The sequence below is a fragment of the Thunnus thynnus genome, chromosome 6, assembly GCF_963924715.1.
Source record: "Thunnus thynnus chromosome 6, fThuThy2.1, whole genome shotgun sequence".
Taxonomy (NCBI): Eukaryota; Metazoa; Chordata; class Actinopteri; order Scombriformes; family Scombridae; genus Thunnus; species Thunnus thynnus.
Window position 1 is genome coordinate 2855429 of NC_089522.1, and position 18498 is coordinate 2873926.

The 18498-nt window shown below is 40.5% G+C and overlaps 1 protein-coding gene and 1 long non-coding RNA gene across 4 annotated transcripts; one reads left to right on the plus strand and one right to left on the minus strand.

Annotated features, from left to right (window-relative positions):
- Positions 1 to 545: 545 nt before the first annotated feature.
- On the minus strand, positions 546 to 13688 carry LOC137184026 (uncharacterized). 2 transcript variants are annotated; one of them, XR_010928598.1, is made up of 3 exons: positions 13591 to 13688; positions 1048 to 1215; positions 546 to 873 (listed from the first exon to the last, which is right to left on the minus strand). It is a non-coding gene; the product is annotated as an uncharacterized lncRNA (long non-coding RNA). The 2 variants fall into 2 exon arrangements; XR_010928599.1 differs by lacking the exon at positions 13591 to 13688 and adding an exon at positions 7631 to 7975.
- Positions 875 to 17054, plus strand: LOC137184020 (troponin C, skeletal muscle). 2 transcript variants are annotated; one of them, XM_067591313.1, is made up of 7 exons: positions 875 to 943; positions 1084 to 1224; positions 13244 to 13298; positions 13630 to 13773; positions 14355 to 14469; positions 15254 to 15390; positions 16577 to 17054. In XM_067591313.1, exons 1-7 carry the CDS (start codon positions 890 to 892, stop codon positions 16606 to 16608), a joined length of 678 nt encoding a protein of 225 aa, XP_067447414.1. In that variant the 5' UTR covers positions 875 to 889; the 3' UTR covers positions 16609 to 17054. The 2 variants fall into 2 exon arrangements, with proteins under 2 accessions (XP_067447414.1, XP_067447415.1); XM_067591314.1 differs by lacking the exons at positions 875 to 943; positions 1084 to 1224 and adding an exon at positions 10851 to 11000.
- The last annotated feature ends 1444 nt before the right edge of the window (positions 17055 to 18498 follow it).

The window sequence follows — 18498 nt, forward strand, 5'->3', positions numbered from 1 at the left end:
TGTATATCTTGAATAGAGGTTTATCTTCATAATATAAGCTGAAGACTAGCCATATACATGCATCAATTTGATTGATAATTTGGTTTATAATCAGCCATAATGGGAGAAATAATAGTAAAAGTAAAAGTATTTAGATTGATCGTCATTTTGATTCTGCATATTCCTCCTTCTTGTCAAAACCTGGTACCCACATTACCCACAATGTAACTCAATCACTGACAGTTTGGTCAGTGATTTGGGTGTTATTTTAGTAGTGGCCCCACAACCCCACTCTCTGGTGCCCCCCTGTGGTGGCAGGGGTGCCTCACAGTCCAAAAGCTTCTGCCCTTGACTGTCAAACCAATGCCTGTTGTCACAAATATCAATATAAAAGGTGAAAATTAAATAAAACAAAATATGGAAATGCAGTTGTCTTTTTGTTCTGTCCACCGTTATTTGGACAAAATAACAGAGTCAAATAACAATATGATGCATTTTACTAACAATACTACACACAACAGCCTCAAAATTGATCATGGGTCTGACATAGTCTCAACACAAATTAAGAACTGCAGGCCTGATTAATTTTTTATTTTTTTATTTTTGTTTGTAAAAGTGTTCATATTTTTGTGTTTACCCCTATACATCACTGCATTAGGGAAGCAGGTCACTGAGGAGTATAATGGGTGTTGAAGATGCATAGAAGAGAGGGGGCAACCAAAAGGAACAGTGAGGAAAGGGACAGAAGAAGGGCAGATAAGAGAATATGAGAGATATAAGAGAAGCAAATGAGGGATCAAGAGGGTTCCAGAATGGAGGGATAGAGCGCTGGTGGGGGAGGAGTGATGGCATACCTCCAGCCTTATATAGGGTGTGTTTGTCTACAGGTTTCAGCTGCTCCCCCGGGGGAATGTCCAAGAATAGAAGGAGGAGAAGTGGAGGGAGAAGAAGGTGCACAGAGAAGGTAACAGGAAGAATGAGAAAAAGAAAAAAAATATTTTAAAAAGAAGACAAGTGATTTCCTCCCTCTGTCTTTTTTTCCATCTCTGCAAACCAACCTCGTCTCACCTTTCCACATCTTTGTCTTCCACCTGCTGAATGAAGGAGCACTGTGTGGAAAATCTTCTCCTGTGTATAGCATCAGCTGGTGCTGTCAGTCAGGCACCCAGTGAAGGCGGTGACATCATTTGGAAGCTGAACTCGCCCTGTGGCCCTTGGGGAAGGCAGGGGCGACGCCTGAGAAGGGTGAGAGGAGGTTATGATGGAAAGAGGAGACGGTGAAGATCAAAACATGGAGATCAGAGGGAGGGGGATAAAGAAGGAGTGTTGTCTATAGGAAAGAAGTGTAGAGTGTGATGGGTATAATGGGACAAAAGAAAGAGAAGGGAGCAGGGGGAAATGGACAGGTTGACTGGGAGACCACATATTGTAAGAAGGGGAATTGATCTAAACCTGCTAATACCTGAGAGCAGTGAAGCACACTGCTCACATTCTCACACTGACTGGAGTTTAATTTAATCCTAAAGTGGTTTTGGGTTTTGTGAGAGCAGGTGGCCAAACTGAAATTAATGGAGAAAGGGTATTCCTGCTCAAATGATTGTTCCACAGTACTGTTAATAAATGCATGTAATCTCTTGAATTACACAACAGCCCTCTGCTCTAGATATAGTCAAAGACATTCAAGATGATGATGTATGGATGATGTATTACTCCATCAAGACAAAAACACCTGAGCCAAAAAGCACAAAAAAAGAAAACTTAGGTCATTTCTTGCGTATTTAACCACCAAAAGACTAAAAGTCTTCAGCCACACTAGCAGCTCTGTGACATTGTACTTAGTCAAATGCTAAGATTACTATATGCAAACATGCTCAAAATGACAATGCTAATATGCTGATGCTAAGCAGGTATAAAGTTAACCGTGTTCACCATCTTATCTTAGCTTGTTAGCTTCTTAATATTTGCTAATTAGAACTAAACACAAAGTGCGACTGAGGCTGATGTTATTAACTTAGCAAGTATTTGCTCATGAACCAATTGCACAAATTGAAATTTAGCCTTGATGATGGTACTATATGCAAAGATAAGGGATCACAATCATAATTTCCATTCACCCTGAAGGGAACATGAATGTGTGTATCAAATTTCAATAGTTGTTGATATATTTCACTCAAAACTACAAACTAGTTTGACCTGCTGGTTGTGCAAGAGGAAAATTCAGATGATCACCAAAGTCATCAGGGTTCTTCCACCATGTCTGTACTACATTTGATGGAAATCCATCCAATAGCTGTTGGTATATTTCAGTCTGGACCAAAGCAGTGGACTGACCAATCAACCGACATAGCCATGCTTGTAGCATGGCTAAAAATACAGTATATGTACCACGTGTTACATATAAAGATGTACATACCTAATACACAAAACCATGCAACTCGTATAGATACATGCAAACACACACACACATACATACTACTCACAGTATACTACACATTCAGAATAACTGTAACTCCAAGTGCCCTAACTCCTAAATACTATTTATATTCTAATGAATAAATCACAGTCACATAAAATCCACTGACATGGTCACATGGTTTTTGGACCCTTTGTGTTATTGTTCTATTTGTTTCCTTTATTACACTTCTGTTGGCCAGTCCTTTTGATCATATGGTTTTGCTCGTTCATATGATTTGGGTTGTATCTTTAAAGGACTGTCTTGCATGATTATTTAGCTTACACTGTTGTGTGCTTAAGTTTATTGCTCAAGTGTTTGCTCAATATGACTTGTGCACTTTAAGGTTATGTAATCCTGAGACAGTTTGATTTATGTTTTTTTTATTATTTATATATTAAGAGGTTTGTGCATGATTATATTGTTTTTTCTGGGTTTTTGGTCTTCTGTTTGTGTTTTCCTTCTGTGTTCCTGCACTCCTCCCCAGCCTGTTTTTCCCTCCTCACCTGCCCTGCATCAAGCTCATTAGCCCTGCCCTGCTCTCAGTGTCTTTGCCCAGCCTGCCCTTCCCTTCACACCTGCCCCGTATCAGTCTCATCAGCCCTGCCCTGCTCCCTGTGTCTTCCCCAGCTAATCAGCTCCCAGCCTGCTCTTGTGTCTTTCCACCTGTTCCTTGTTGTTTGATTAGTTCAGTTTCTATTTTAGTCGTGGTTTTCAGTTCAGTTTTTTTGGATCCTCTGTTCTGTTCAGTTTGTTCTGCTCAGTTCAGTATTTTTCACTTTAACTCTGCCTGCACTGCCTGAATAAAGAAGTTAATCTTCAGCCTTGCCTGTAGTGGCCTGCATTTGGATTAATTCCTGCTACTCTCCATGACATCCACAATGAATCCATGGGTCAGAAGAGGAGAAACCAAAAATAAAATACATGTAGAAATGACTGAATTAAGTCATGATCACATATCACAACCCCAATCCAGCTCCAGCAAATCACTCCAATCCCCTGCAGACCCCAATGCATTATATCACCAGTGAGTTCCCATTCATCACAAAGTGTTGGTGCCAGCTGAATACATCTCAATGTTCTCTATTACTTGTGAACAGCAGGTTGTGATATGTATGTTTGCATGATTTACTCTGGCAGGAGATCTCAACAGATGAGCAGTAATTAACCATTCTTTCACCACAAGAGTTTATGGCAGCCTCCAACGGGCAAGGAATCATCCAAAAGTAAGATAATTCTCTAAACAAGCTGCTGTGCAGGCAAATGTTTGCCCCATACAAGCCCCATCCCAGCAAGAGAGGAGGAAAATTAGTGTAGTCAACACAAGAGGAGCGAGCAATATATACCTAAGTTGGTGAGCATTTTCTCACCAGTTCTGCCCTGATCTTGATGCTGACACATCGTGTGTGCATTTGAAGAAAACTTCTTATGATGTTGCTCAAAAGTAATTTTGGCCAGTCAAATGTTGTTACTTTATTTTACTTTTATAGTCCAGTCAAAAGTTTGGACACACCTACCCATTCCCTTGAATGAGAAAGTGTGTCCAAACTTTTCACTGGTACTGTATATATATGAGTGAAGCCATGGACACAGTATCAAGGCGTAATCACATTTTTTGAGCCCAGGTTTTGAGATATTCTTCTAAGAGAATCCTGCCACCAACCCAATACAAAGAAAGTGCCCACAGTGATGAAAAATGACATTTGAAGCTTTATCATGTCCCTAGGAATATCAATGTAGTGTGTCTAGATTGAAATACCTCAACAATTATTGATGGATTGCCCTGAAATTAAGTTCAGACATTCATGTTTCCAGCAGCATCCTTTAACTGGTAACACTTTACAATATGGTACAAAAAACTGTGCATAGTTATTAAGGAAGGAATGAGGAACGACCTAATATTTGATAATAATATTTAATAAATACTTCCAGAATAGCCCATAATTGAGGACTAAATAAAGAGAGAACAGACTGGGAGATACCATATTATTGAATCATTATGTAGCGCTTTTTCCAGCATTAACTACTGTGAGATACAGTGCCCTGGGTTCTTTAACCTAAACCACACCCTAATACCATAGAGTGAAGCCTAATACTAATCACTTGTATCACCCTTTCAATGGTTCTGTTGAACAGTTGAAATTTAAGTATGATAGTGTGACTGTGTAATTGTAATTATTTTCACTGTAAAACCTCAGCTTCTAAATGTTCCTATTTATTGAACTGACAAAGAGGAAATTTATAGGTAACTAAATTATTTTCTATCCAGGTAATGGAAATGAAATGACAGGCAAAATACCCTTTAAACCTGACTGATTGTAAACTTATAACATCTCTGCACCACAATATTTATGGTATTTAGCAGTTTTAACTGTGCAGAAAATAACCTGTAATTTTAAGCTAATATGAAATATCCAACAGCTATTACCACTGTTGACTCTAAATAAAACAGACTGGATGAAAAAAAACAACTGCAAGTTACTGTTGTGAGCCCACAAAAAAAAAACCCCACAACAGCCGGCAATAACATAAATAAAATAACCCCCATTGCAGGCCTGAGCATAGCTTGGGTGCAGTGTGTGTGTGTGTGTGTGTGTGTGTGTGTGTGTGTGTGTGTGTGTGTCAACTTAAAGCAGTACTAATGTACTGTTCCTGAGAACGGGCTTCAGAGTCCATACATCACATTAGCGTGCATGCTAACTAATAGCTAAGCAGAAGGAGCAGCCTATGGGGTTAAGATTAGACACAGTACCATCGGCAAAAACTCTTAGCCATATAATAAACTCCTTACAAATGAGTTAGGCTACTACTACTACTTAACTAACTTTTGTAGCTAGTCGCTACTTAGTAGAACACACACACTGACTGCTGTGTCGGAGGAGCGTACACTCCCATTTTCTTTTTCACCCCCGACCTGCTCTGCGTTACACCCTCCCCCTTCAAAATGTCTGGATGTCCCTATCAGGCAGTACTCTATCATCATGAGACATGATGGGCTGACCTGTCAGGTTCTTACTGCTAGTCCCCCTTTCACTGCACCTGGAACACTGTACCGCCAAGTTATAGGAAGATCTCCTGCATCACTGGTGAGGTACATTTTCATCCCTCAGCACACAGCGACAAGTAGCGTGTCAGTGGGTTCTCCTGGTTCATCATAACTCAAACAAATGACTGGCTTGACTGCTCATTTAGCAGCAGAGACACTGTTAGGGTCCACCCCATCATTGGGCTCACTAGTCGTTGGGACATCTCCCACTTCCAGTCTTGTGTCCACTACAGGGTCCTCTGATGGTACTATAACACCATTAGCTTCCCCTTCTGCAGAATGAGCAGGGTCAAGACTTCTGTCTTCACTGGGAGAAGTATCAGGGGCACTATTTCCATCCCCACAGACTACATCGGGCCTTTCATCAGCATGGTTCACTGACTGAAAGGGATGGGGCAAAATTGACCAGTCACCATTTGCGATACCTCCAGAAGAATAGTGAGGATCTTCCTCCTCAGTCTGAGAGACACTGTGCTCTAGTTCACCAGCTGTCTGTTCCTCATTCCATTGTGCTCTTTTCTGAGCAGAAGCACTTGAGGCTCTGGTGGATGGTCACTGAAATAAATATCCCTCCTCTCGAACTTCTGGCATCCTCACTAAGAACCCCATGGGGAGAAGATGGTTTCGGTCAAGCGTTTTTACTATTCCTCTTCCCCCTTCAGGCCTTACTCGATAAACAGGTAGTTTAGGAAGGTTTCCAATGACCACATTTATTTTAACTTGTGTTTTCCTGGAACTTCCAAGGCTCAAACGAGTACCCTGTCTCCTTCTTGCAGCTTGTGGACTCTGATTCGATTTTCGTAGCCTTGCTTGTTCTTCTGATGGTTCTTGTGGGAGGCCTCAGAAGCCATGATGTATGTTTCGGCATTTCCATCCGCGGAAATGCCGAAACATACATCAATAGGCAGACAAGCCTCTCTGCCAAACATTAGGTAATATGGCAAATATCCAGTCACCTCATTATGGGTGCAGTTATAAGCATGCACCATAAAGGACACATGCTGACTCCATCTCTGTTTGCGTTTTGGACTGAGAGTGCCCAGCATGGATAGAAGAGTACAATTGAACCACTCTGGCTGAGGGTCTCCCTGCAGATGATAAGTAGTGGTTCTTGATTTTCTGATCCCCAGCATGCTCAAGAGCTCTTTTATCAAGAGACACTCAAAGTCCTGCCTCTGGTTGGAATGGATGCAAGCTGGCGGACCATAACAGACAAAGAATTTCTCCAACAGTACTTTGGCTACTGTTGAAACTCTTTGATTGTTCATGGGGAATGCCTGGGCATAGAGAGTCCAGCGGACCACAACTTGTGATCTGATGCAATGGAATAGCCTTGTGAGGCAAGGTATTCTGAGCCACACACCTCCCACACATTGTGATATACTGGTCAATGTCAGCAGCCATTTTAGGCCAGTAGAATCTATCCCATACCAACTGGAGATGGAGGTATCCACCCCTCTCCTGTGCTCACATTCCTGGACAGGAGGTCTGCATCCATCCTCTGCCTGGCCTGTATTGTATGCCAAAGTCATATGTGGATAGGGCTGCCAGCCACCTATGGCCAGTGGCATTGAGTTTGGCTGTCATGAGAACATGAGAACAGGTCAGAGGATTGTTGACTCTCACAGTGAACTTTGCCCCATAGAGACCAAGAAACTCAAGTTGATGGACAGGGTGATTTCTTTCAGGGTTTCTCAACCTCCAACTGGCAAAGCCTACAGGACGCAATCCTTCCGGATATTCCTGGTTGAGCACCGCGCCCAAACCATCGAAGCTGACATGCAGTATATAGGGCTTTGTCGGGTTGGCAAAAGCCAAGACAGGAGCATGAGTGAGACAGTAAATTATCTCCAGAAAGGCAGCAGTGCAGGCTGGGGTCCACTGATCTCCAAAAGACCCTGATTTCTTAAAGTAGGTGGCCCCATGTGTCGTGGCTTTCTTTTCTCACTATGCTGGCAGGTGGCCTTTTGTTAGGTCTGTCAGGAGTCTCTTAAACAAACTATGAATAGGTTATCATCCTAAAATGACAGGGCCTAATATTGTAGCAACTATAAGGTTTCTACTGCTATGCCCATTTTACTCACGGAATTTACCCAGGGGTTACAATTAGATAATGTTTAGTTCATAAATATCTGTGAATTGATCATACTCACCACTTTCTTCATGAGTTGTTCCTGATTAACTTGGAACTGGCTAGCTCAAGCAGAGAACCCACAAGCAGCCAGTCCAAACGGTGTTTGTCAAAGACGTTCTTGTTCAGGTTTTGTTGTTTGTGTTTGGTCCAAAAAGAAAAAAAAATCTGGAGGCAGTCAGCTTGACTTTTCTTAGCAAACAACAAGCAGACAAAAGTTGACACTCCAGTGCTGCTACACATGAACACTTCATACACCTGCGCCTTTGAGTTAATTTATAAGCCCCAAACACCACCAGCCAGACAAAAAGAAAGAAGAAAAGTTGAATGTGAGCTTAATAATATGAGCCTACTACTCAACCTAACACTGTGCAATCTTGTAAGGTAAAACCCCTCTGCCTCAGCCATCTTTTGGAAGATAGGTGGAGTGTGGCCTTAGGTCAACTATTTTTGATAAATGTTTAATTGTTAAGACAGCTAAACATTACTTATTGTTATCTTAAAATGTGCTATTTTAAGATAACATTAAGTCATGGTCATGAGAACATTTGATACACTGAGATGGCAATACAATTCAATCACTGTTGTGTTAACAGTAAGACACTTTCTTCTTATCTATAAAGCACTGAATGACTGAATGGCCTAATTTCTCCACAAGACAGTGAGCCACCCAGACTCAGGGCATCTGGCACAAGTCCTCTTACTGTCTCTCTTCATTTTTTTCCCCCTAGCGCTGGAAAAGCCTCAATCTGTAATGTCTTCTGAAAGCAGCTCCAAGTGTTTTCTTTTTTCTGTTGCCTTTCAATAATGAGTATTGCTTCTTACTAATTGCGTAACTTGTGTTCAAGTTATGCAATTTTTGATCTGAAGATAAGAAGACAGAAATGATGAGCAACGACAGTTGCTCTTGTTTCAAAGCCAATGAGACAGGCATAAATAGATTTCCAGTGAAAGAACTGACACACTGCAGAGCTTTGCTTCTTAAAATTCCAGAGTGTAGACCAAGATCAGCAGAGACTCATCTGTTTCCATCAGCTGACCTGGTGGTCTGAAGTGGAAACTAACCCTTGAAGTACATTTGATAGTTTCTATGTTGATATGTGACTGCACCTATCTGACAAATAAAACTCTTCATTCTTTGTTCATGTTGATATTGTCTGTATGTTCACCACTTTGGTCCAGACTGAAATATTTCAACAACTAAACATAGCATAAAAAGTAAGGAAATTTGTGTTTGGTAGATTATTTCTTTGTTGTAACAATGCTTCTTGGCAATAAATCTTTCACCGTTGGAAAGCCTGTTTATTTCCCTTTTAAATGGTGCCACATTTGTAAGGACCATGCATTTGTGGGATGAGCAGCAGAGCTGAGTATGTGGGTTGCACCCATGAAAAATATGCCAAATCTTCTCTGCCAATGCCAAACAGCTTATTCTGCCATTGACTCTTGTTTGGTGTTTGGTGGATTAGATGAGAAGAAACAGGACTTATTGGCAACTTAACAATTTATTCATTTAACAAACAGGAGCCTCAGTAGCATGCGGAAGAACCATACACAGCCACAACAGCCTGCCACCTCCTCCTCATGCTGGTCACCAGCCTGGTCACACACTGCTGTGGGATGGAATCAGCATTTGTCATAAGTCAGCCACCGTGGTTGTGTTGGTCACTCTGGCACGAACAGCATGCCCAAGCTGATCCTACAAGTGTTCAATGGGGTTGAGGTCAGGACTGCTGGCAGGCCATTCCATTCTCTCCACTCCCAAATTCTTGAGGTAGTCTCTGATAAACCCCACAAACCAAGTGTGTGACCAGGCTGGTGACCAGCACGAGGAGGAGGTGCCAGGCTGTTGTGGCTGTGTATGGTTCTCCCACACACTACTGAGGCTCCTGTTTGTTAAACATATAAATTGTTAAATTGCCAATATGTCTTGTTTCTTCAAACTTCAATCATCCAATCCACCAAACACCAAACAAGAGTCAATGGCAGAATAAGCTGTTTGGCATTGGCAGAGAAGATTTGGCATATTTTTCATGGGTGCAACCCACACCATTTAAAAGGGAAATAAACAGGCTTTCCAACGGTATAAGTACAAGAAGCATTGTTACAACAAAGAAATAATCTACCAAACACAAATTTCCTTACTTTTTGTGCTATGTTTATTTGATGGATGACATTTTGTACATTCATGGTCCCCAGAGGATGAATCCCAATGGCTTTGGTGATCCTTTAACTTTTCATCAAGCACCATCTCATGTCAAAATTTCTGTTTGTCCAATACTTTGGTTTATGACCAAATACTTGCTAAACTAATGACTATCCCATCAGACTCAGCTGTACTTTCTGTGTCATGCTAATTAGCAAATTAACATAATTCCCAAACTAAATGAAGATGGTGATCATTAACAAATATCTGTTAAATATCAGCATATTAGCATTGTCATTTGTGACCATCTTAGCATGCTAATGTTAGCATTTAGCTAAGTACAGACTCACAGAGCTGCTACCATGGCTGAAGACTCATCTTCCCCTCCATGTTAGACAACTTAAGATTGGCAGTGGTGAGAGTTTTGCTGCAGTATATCAAGAGTTTTTAATTTGCCATTAAAAACATGCACTTTGTGCAATATGATTAAGCCTTGTGATTGATTGATGTACTAATTATGGGTTGCATAATCATGCTTGTGGCTATGTAATATGGTTTGTTTACTTGGTGAGGCAGTGAGAAACCAATAGCTAAGATGGTTAAAGATGAGGTACAGCTGTGTGAGATCAAAAGTCCATTTGCACGCCTCTTAAATTACAGATGTCACAAGTGCAAGGCCAAGTCAGAGGCTGTGAGGACAGGGAGACAGGCGGATAGATGGGTTAATGGACATTGCGAAAGGGGTAGAGAATTTGTGCATGCACGGACGTGTTAATCTTTGTGTGCGTGTTTGTCCATGTGATGTGTGTTAGTGTGCATGCATCCTGGTTCTTATAGTGTATGTGAAATCAAGTGTCCACTGAGATGCCCAGTTGATCCTCTGCCAAAATAACCTCCAGCTGCCCGATGCCTGCACTGTGTTTTCTTTTTTTTAAAATAAATGTCACTGGGCTTGTCTGTTATCTAAATATGGCGGATTTGAGAGTGCGCCACACAAGGGGATGTCCATCAGGAGTTTGTCAGAGGGCACAAACTAAAGTTGGATTTGATTGGCTGCCTCTTGTCTGAGGAGGGGGCCTCTTGCCCTATCCTGATCATTTTCAGTAAAAGTGTAGTGGGATGAGAGGGTACTTATGGAGGGGGGTGAAGCCACAGTGCTACCTGAACTGTGTAGAAGAGAGAGTTTCTTTCTCAGCCGTGTGTCGTTTTTACTGGTGTTCGTTGTGCAGCACAGCCGGCCACCATGGTAAGAAACCGAAAATTGAGATGGAGGTTAAAGGGAAACCACAAGGAGAAGGAAATTTAGTTTAAGTGAATCTTTAAGGATTTGGGTGTTTTTTTTTCACTTTCTGCTTTGAACTGGGAAAGCATGATGACAGAGGATGGAGATTATTATCTGAAGCGAAAAGAAACTTCTTCTGCTCATCCACAGTGACCCAGCAAGTCTTCACCTGCAGCACAGCTGGATTATCAGCTGGATGTCTACAAGTGGTGTTCTATCTCTTGGAATTCCTGAAAATAGAATTGAATTTGGGGCACATACAGTGCTTTGATTGTTTATACTTTTTTATGACGTTTGCTTTAGACAGGAAAATTAACTCTCCTGACTGATAACCTGCTGTTGAAAACTTCTGTTTACATGTTCAACTTCTGCAACTCCTCTTTGCTGTTTGTTGACAGACGGATGTGATTTTACTCTGCTTTTGTGTTCCATCATATTGTCATTTAACTCAATACGATTGATATTTGGATTGTAGGGAGCGATGCTAAAGATAGAAAGAACACAGCTGAGTAAAGTGAGAGGACATGCCATTTTTTCTGAGTGTCCTAACTTAGTACATTCACCTTGACAAAATCTCTCTCAAATCCTCTGTCAACTCTCACCTTAAAAATAGCTTTACAGTGAACGGATGACTAACCCCTGTGGGTTTGTGTGACCTTCCATATGTCAAGATTAATACGTACTTGTCAAGCAAACAGGGAGAGAGGGGAAGTGAAAATAATTTGCTGTCCTACTGAACTACTGAGGAACAGGGATCTATAGAACATCAATTTAAGTATTCTTTGTTATTTTTGCTGTGCTGTGATATTTCTCAACAAACCTGTTAGAAAACTGAAACAATGTTTGGGACAAGCACTAGTGGTGTTTGTTTATTTGTTCATTTGTTGTCTCTTTCCTTTTTTTTTGAAAACTGAACTTGAAGGCATTGTAAAGAAAATGAAAAAGGAGCCAGCATTTTCAAGATGGTTTGCTATTGGATGCATGACTTTCAGTCATCAGGCTTAAAGTCCGGACACAAGAACAAACTGAAAAGATGGCAGGACTGGGAGAACAAATTTGAGCGGGTGTCAGGGAATAAACTTTGTTGCTTCAGACTGGAACAACAGAGACTAAAACCAAGCAAATACTCACCGCTATCTCACACTGTTGCAGTCCAAAAATATTGACTTAACAGTCCTAAATCTGTGAATAATATGTCTCACATTGAGTGGTGTTCCCCTTTAAGAACCATCATTAACAGCTGCAGCCAGCTGACAGGGGATTAAACATGACGTCTTACCTGACATAAGACTATTTCCAGTTCTTGGCTGTCATTTTGTCAATGATAATTCTATCTCTGGCTTTAGGTTTCTGTTTTGGTTTCATCTGGCTCAACAGAGCAACAGGGCTTAACTATAAGGAGGTAGAGTGACCAGAGCGTACCACTGATGGATCATACCAATATGTGTCAACTAAAATGCACAAAAACACATTTTAGTGTGTTTTTACTGCAATTCAGACATACTTAGCATTAAAACTAACAATTTTCCGGAATCTGCTGTAAGATTTTAGATTTCACGTTTTTTTCTTACCTTTTAGGCAAGTGTTGATTTCCATTCATTTTACGCAGTATGAAAATAAATTTGTTAAAACTAGAAACTTCCTTGAAATAGGCAATCCATGCACAATAATACAATGATAAAATAATGTTACGAACTGTGTAATGCAACTTAAAAACAGATATGATGTTTAACTGTAATGGATTACCAGTGGCTGCTTGCAAGGCAGTAAAACACATTTAAAATCTAGGACGCCACTGTATGTCTTGAATAGTGCTCACCAGTAATCTGTGGTGTATGATTTGCAGTGAAATGTTGCATTTCTGCTGGAAACCACCAGCTTGTTGTGACACTTTTATAAAGCTGAGCAGAAAGACAGGTTGTCAGACTACAGGGGGCTGATAGACTTCAATACATAAAAAAGACAAATGTTTTGACAGCTTAGTGGTTCTGTAGAGAGTTGCTAAAGATACTGTTAACCTTGTTGACTCTACTATAATCACTCCTTATATCCTGTTCTGGTTCTGAACATGTTCAGTGTCCTCATCATGCAGCAGCGAATGGTGAATATGGCAGACATGAATGATAACTCATGTCCCTCTGTCTCCCTCTCCTTTCATTCATCCACCACTGCCCCTTCCTCCCTTTATTTTATCCACTTCTCTTAAGCCCACTGACGCCCAAAGTGATGCCCGCTCCTTCCTGACTGAGGAGATGATTGCAGGTCAGTCTGTGCTGTATGCGTCATTCAGTGCATTACACTTGATGAGGTTCCTCCACTGATTTTCTGCTGAATATCTTGTTGTTTGTAATGATTCTGATGATAAATGAATGGTTCTAAAAATGAGCTGGAAATGGTTTGGAAACTGATTTTTGTTCCCTGGGGCCTCTGGTATTGTCTAAGTCACGAATCACATATTACCACTCTTTTCAGAATGCATTAAATAAGTCATTCAGCTTTGTTGTAACCTTCCAAAATGTTAAATTCAAGCACAAAGTCTATAAATCATTTTCACCTTGTCCGAATTTTCAAACAATGTCCTTCTCTCGTCCAGAATTCAAGGCCGCCTTCGACATGTTCGACACCGACGGTGGCGGTGACATCAGCACCAAGGAGTTGGGCACCGTGATGAGGATGCTGGGACAAAACCCGTCAAGAGAGGAGTTGGATGCCATCATTGAGGAGGTTGATGAGGATGGTGAGATCACTGTGTGATCAAACAAATAGAAAAGGGACAAAGGATCTTACATCTAAATGCATAGACCACACGGGTGATTGATGAGATCGAGCTTTATGAAAAAACATTGTGTTCCCTGTCCCTGTTCTCAGTGCACAAGAGGCAAAATTATACATTATTATGAAATTATAAATTATGTATACTCAAAGTAGACAGTGGGCTATACTGTCTGGTTTGAGTGCTATTTTTGAATGTCCTGTTGATGCACACACTAATACAATGCACTAAGGAAATGGAGGATGTTCTCACAGCTGGAACATTGAAATACATTGTGTGTGGTGGTGAAACAACTCCAGTAAAATCTTGGAAAATAAAAAAAAATAAGTATTTAATGTCAGGAAAAAAACATTGTGCTGTCTATTTGTGAAGTTTAATTGGCAGTGACTAACTGCTAATGTAGTACACCATCACGTTTAGCTTGTGATGTATAGTATGTAGTATGGATTCGGGTCAAGAGGAGTTTGTGTTCTGTTGTGACTCTCATATATTAATAATTGGTTTTTAGAACCCTGCACTCATTTATTCCCCTCTCCTCTACTCAGGCAGCGGTACCATTGACTTCGAGGAGTTCTTGGTCATGATGGTGCAACAGTTAAAGGAGGACCAGGCCGGAAAGAGTGAAGAAGAGCTTTCAGAATGCTTCCGTATTTTTGACAAGTATGACACCCAATACTAACACAAAGCCAAATACAACTGTTTCAGCACTCTCAGCATTCTCTCCTCCAGCAGCAACAGGCTAACTGTTCACTTCCTGTCAAGCACAAAAGGGCACACAGACAAATTCACCAACTAGTTGATGAACATTTAGCAGCTAAAGAGCCAGATATTTCCCTCAGGAATTGGCAAAAACCAATATTGCCATGTACACTGGCTTATAATTAACAAAAAATCGAGATACAGAAAAGCCAAATATATGATTGAGGTCATTTAGAAACTGTGTTGCCGTTTTCTGAGAAGTTAATTTTTAACTGTAAAATCCATATCCATATGTAAATATATATGTATATGGATCCATAGTAAAACATTTCACCAAAAGAATACATTATATCCTCGGGTTGCCATAGATATCTGTATTAAATTTCATAGCAGTCCATCCAATAGTATTTCAGTCTGTCCTAAGTGGCGGACCAATCGACATTGCTATCCTTATATCTATGCCACTAGTATGGCTAAAATGTATACCTGCCAATATAATGTTACTGGATTTTTCAACCCTTAGTATTGCTTTCAGTATTGGCCTCATAATCCAGTATTGGTCTGCCTTTAATTATGACTCAAGCCACAGTTTGGTGGCTAGAATAAGTATTGATGATGAAAATTGGCCTGAACTTTAAAAATAAAGCTGACTTTTTAATGAACAGCAATGAGTGTCAGTGTGGTGATGTAAGACAGCAGTGATTAGTTTCCACTCTGTGACTTTGATGATGCTTTTTATTCACAGGAATGGAGATGGTTTCATCGACAGAGAGGAGTTCGGAGACATACTCCATCTCACTGGAGAACCAGTCGTAGAAGAAGATATTGATGAGATGTTTGGGGAATCTGACACAAACAAAGATGGAAAGATTGATTTTGATGGTAAAATTAAGCCACATGAGCCTCATTCCTGTGGTCCATGCAGCATTTTTCAAAGTTTATTATATTTGTCAGAGGGAGAGAAGAACATACATTTTCACTTGTACAGCCCAATTACAGCCGAAGGAATATAATATTTTTGAACACTTTTTAAAAATGACACTGTAAATTGGGAATAATTATGCTGTACAATCAGCAATGTAATGGTTGTAATCTAAGGCGTTATGTGTGTGTATATATATATATATATATATATATATATATATATATATATATATATATATATATATATATATATATATATATATATATGTATGTATGTATGTATGTATGTATGTATGTATATGTATATATACACACACACATATATATATATATATAAATATATATATAAAACTATTTTTTATGAGGAAAGGTGGTGTCAGCTTTATATTGAGCAGAAGTGTAAAATGCATCTCTAATTTGATCCTTAGATGCACGGTCCGCATTGATTTTAAACACATACAGTGTTTAAAATACACTTATTAGTTTTCTCGCCGACAGTTAGATGAGAAAATGAATACCACTCTGATATCTGAGAGTGGTATCAATCTTCTCATCGAACTCTCTGCAAGAAAGCAAATAAGCTTATATAAATAACTCCTTTCATTTACAGGCTCTTTTGTCCCTGTGAATGAAAATGATTTTTGGTTAATGTAAATACAACATGCCTGTAGTTTCAATAAGGCATGGAGTGGCGGGTAAACTCATCTAATCTCAATCTCCACACCATTCAAGCGCGACCTAAATCTTGTGTTATTAAAAGGTTGAATGATTGTGTCCTCGCTAAACTAGTTTATACTGTCACAAATCTGTACACATGGGTAAGGTCTTTATGTATATAAAAACATATGAGGCATTGAAACCTGTGGATGAATCTATGAGCACATACAGAGAGCAGACAACGATGTATTTAAAATTTTAGTTGAAATAAGTTGATGATTCTAGTGACTGGAATAAAAACTTGAGAGATGCATTGCAGTCACATCTTGTCAAGTGTCTTGACGTGACTTGAACTCAGTAATCTCACATAAAGAGTTTCTATACACTGACTGACTAATTCATTGATCTGTTGAATCATTCATCAGTCACTCTAATGGATCGGTGGTGGGTTGGTTGATCGGCTGTTGCTCTCTCTTTCTCGTTCCAGAGTTTCTGAAGATGATGGAGAACGTCCAGTAATGAGACCAGCTCTACATTCCTTGGTGACCCTTCCTCTGACTTCCTCACGGAGTTCAGAGAGAGAAAAAATATATATAAGGGTGATGGAAATCTGCTATAAATCCCTTACAATTATGAATATGATGTACTTTTTGAGATGGTAAAATGGATAGAAGTTGAAGAATGCCTTTACCCTTACCCCCCTTCCCCTTCTCATATGGTGAGGATATCTATAAATATCCGTTCAAACCTTTTAAGACGAAGGCACTTTCCCCCAGCCACCTCCTTACGTCGGCCACCCAGCTGTCCCTTGGCAGCTGCTGGTTCTCAAGAAACGTTACACCACCTACTAGCTTTACCCCCACCCTCCTCCTCCTCCTACTCCTCCTCCTCCTCCAAACTGGATCTCTACTCCACCCTGTTCTGTGATTTCTAAATAAATCAACTTTCTTCTTCCGCTCACTGTTCATCTTTGCAAATTATTCTGCGTTGCGTGCCTGACATGTCTTATCTACTCTGATTCCTGTCTCTTTTGCTCTTCTGTTTTTATCTGTCGATGGCCTTTGCGGGACTTCTAGATGACCAATATCTGCCTGGCATTACAATTTTTTTTTAGAAACACACACACACATAAACACACATGCACAGCCACACATTGAGTCATCACACACAACGACACGCAATCACATGCATGTATACTGAAGAGCTGCTGTGTGTAACCACCTTTTACACACACACACACACATTTGTTTAACTACAATTGGTCTTATCTCACTATTCCAGATCTCAACTTCAAATTGCCTCATCACTGGACTTCAGAAACACCTCTACTTGCATTCGTACAGTACCAGTCAAAAGTTTGGAGACACTTTCCCATTCCCTTGAATGAAACAGTGTGTCTAAACTTTTGACTAGTACTGTACATGATGCCTAATACCAAAATCTCTTTCATGTTCAACAATAGAAACCTCTCATATCTGAAGAAGAAATGTTCAATTATCTGGTTTAAATTGATCTTTTCCAATTTCTTCTCTACCTAAGTCTGTCATAACTCTGTCACTGATCTTCAGGCAGCGGTCTCCCAGCACAGAAATCAATGCCCCCCAGTGGCTCAGCTCCAGTGTAAGAAGTGAAGCCGAGCAAATTGTCGCCAGGCCCGAGATGTGCAGTCGGAGCAGATGAGCTAACTCTCCCTCTCTCGTTGGAAAACGCAGGTTTCCCTCTGAGTATAGCCTGCAGCCCCCTACCACTTTTAAAGAAAACAACATCCTTCCCATTTCTTCATGGCTGTTCTCTCCTCGGCATCACGCCCCTCCTGTCCCTTTCTCTCACCTCTCAGGCCCTCCCTCCAGGAACCGCCTGCCATATAAGGAGCACCAGGTTGTGTTTATCAGGCGACGTGGCACCGGCGTCGTGCCTGTGCCACTCAGCCTGAAATCTGCCTGCTATTCAGGGCACAGCTAAAGGGGAGGAGACAGAGGGTGGGGGTCTAATGGTTGGGTGAGATGGGGGCCAGTCCTGCAGCATTTTTCTCCTGGTTTTGAGTTTCACACTCAGATTGAAACACCATCATCACAAAACCCGTAACCTACTTTAAAATCTGTGGCTACCCCTCCTTATGTTTACAAGGTCTAAATAGTGTGCAGTGATGAGCCGCAAGATCTATAGTTTCAGTTTGTTTCTTTTTAGGAATTATTTTAGGAGATCACATCTGAGGGCTGAGTGGTCTGATGTGTTCTTTTGACTTAAGTGTATTCTGTTTTTCAGTATGAATTATTTTATAGTATGTCACAGTTCTTGTTCACATCCTACCTATGATAATCTCAGTTTTAACACACCAGGTGACAGACACATTAAAATACTCTCTGCATCTTTGCATTATTCCTTTTCTATCTCCACTCTTTTCATGTA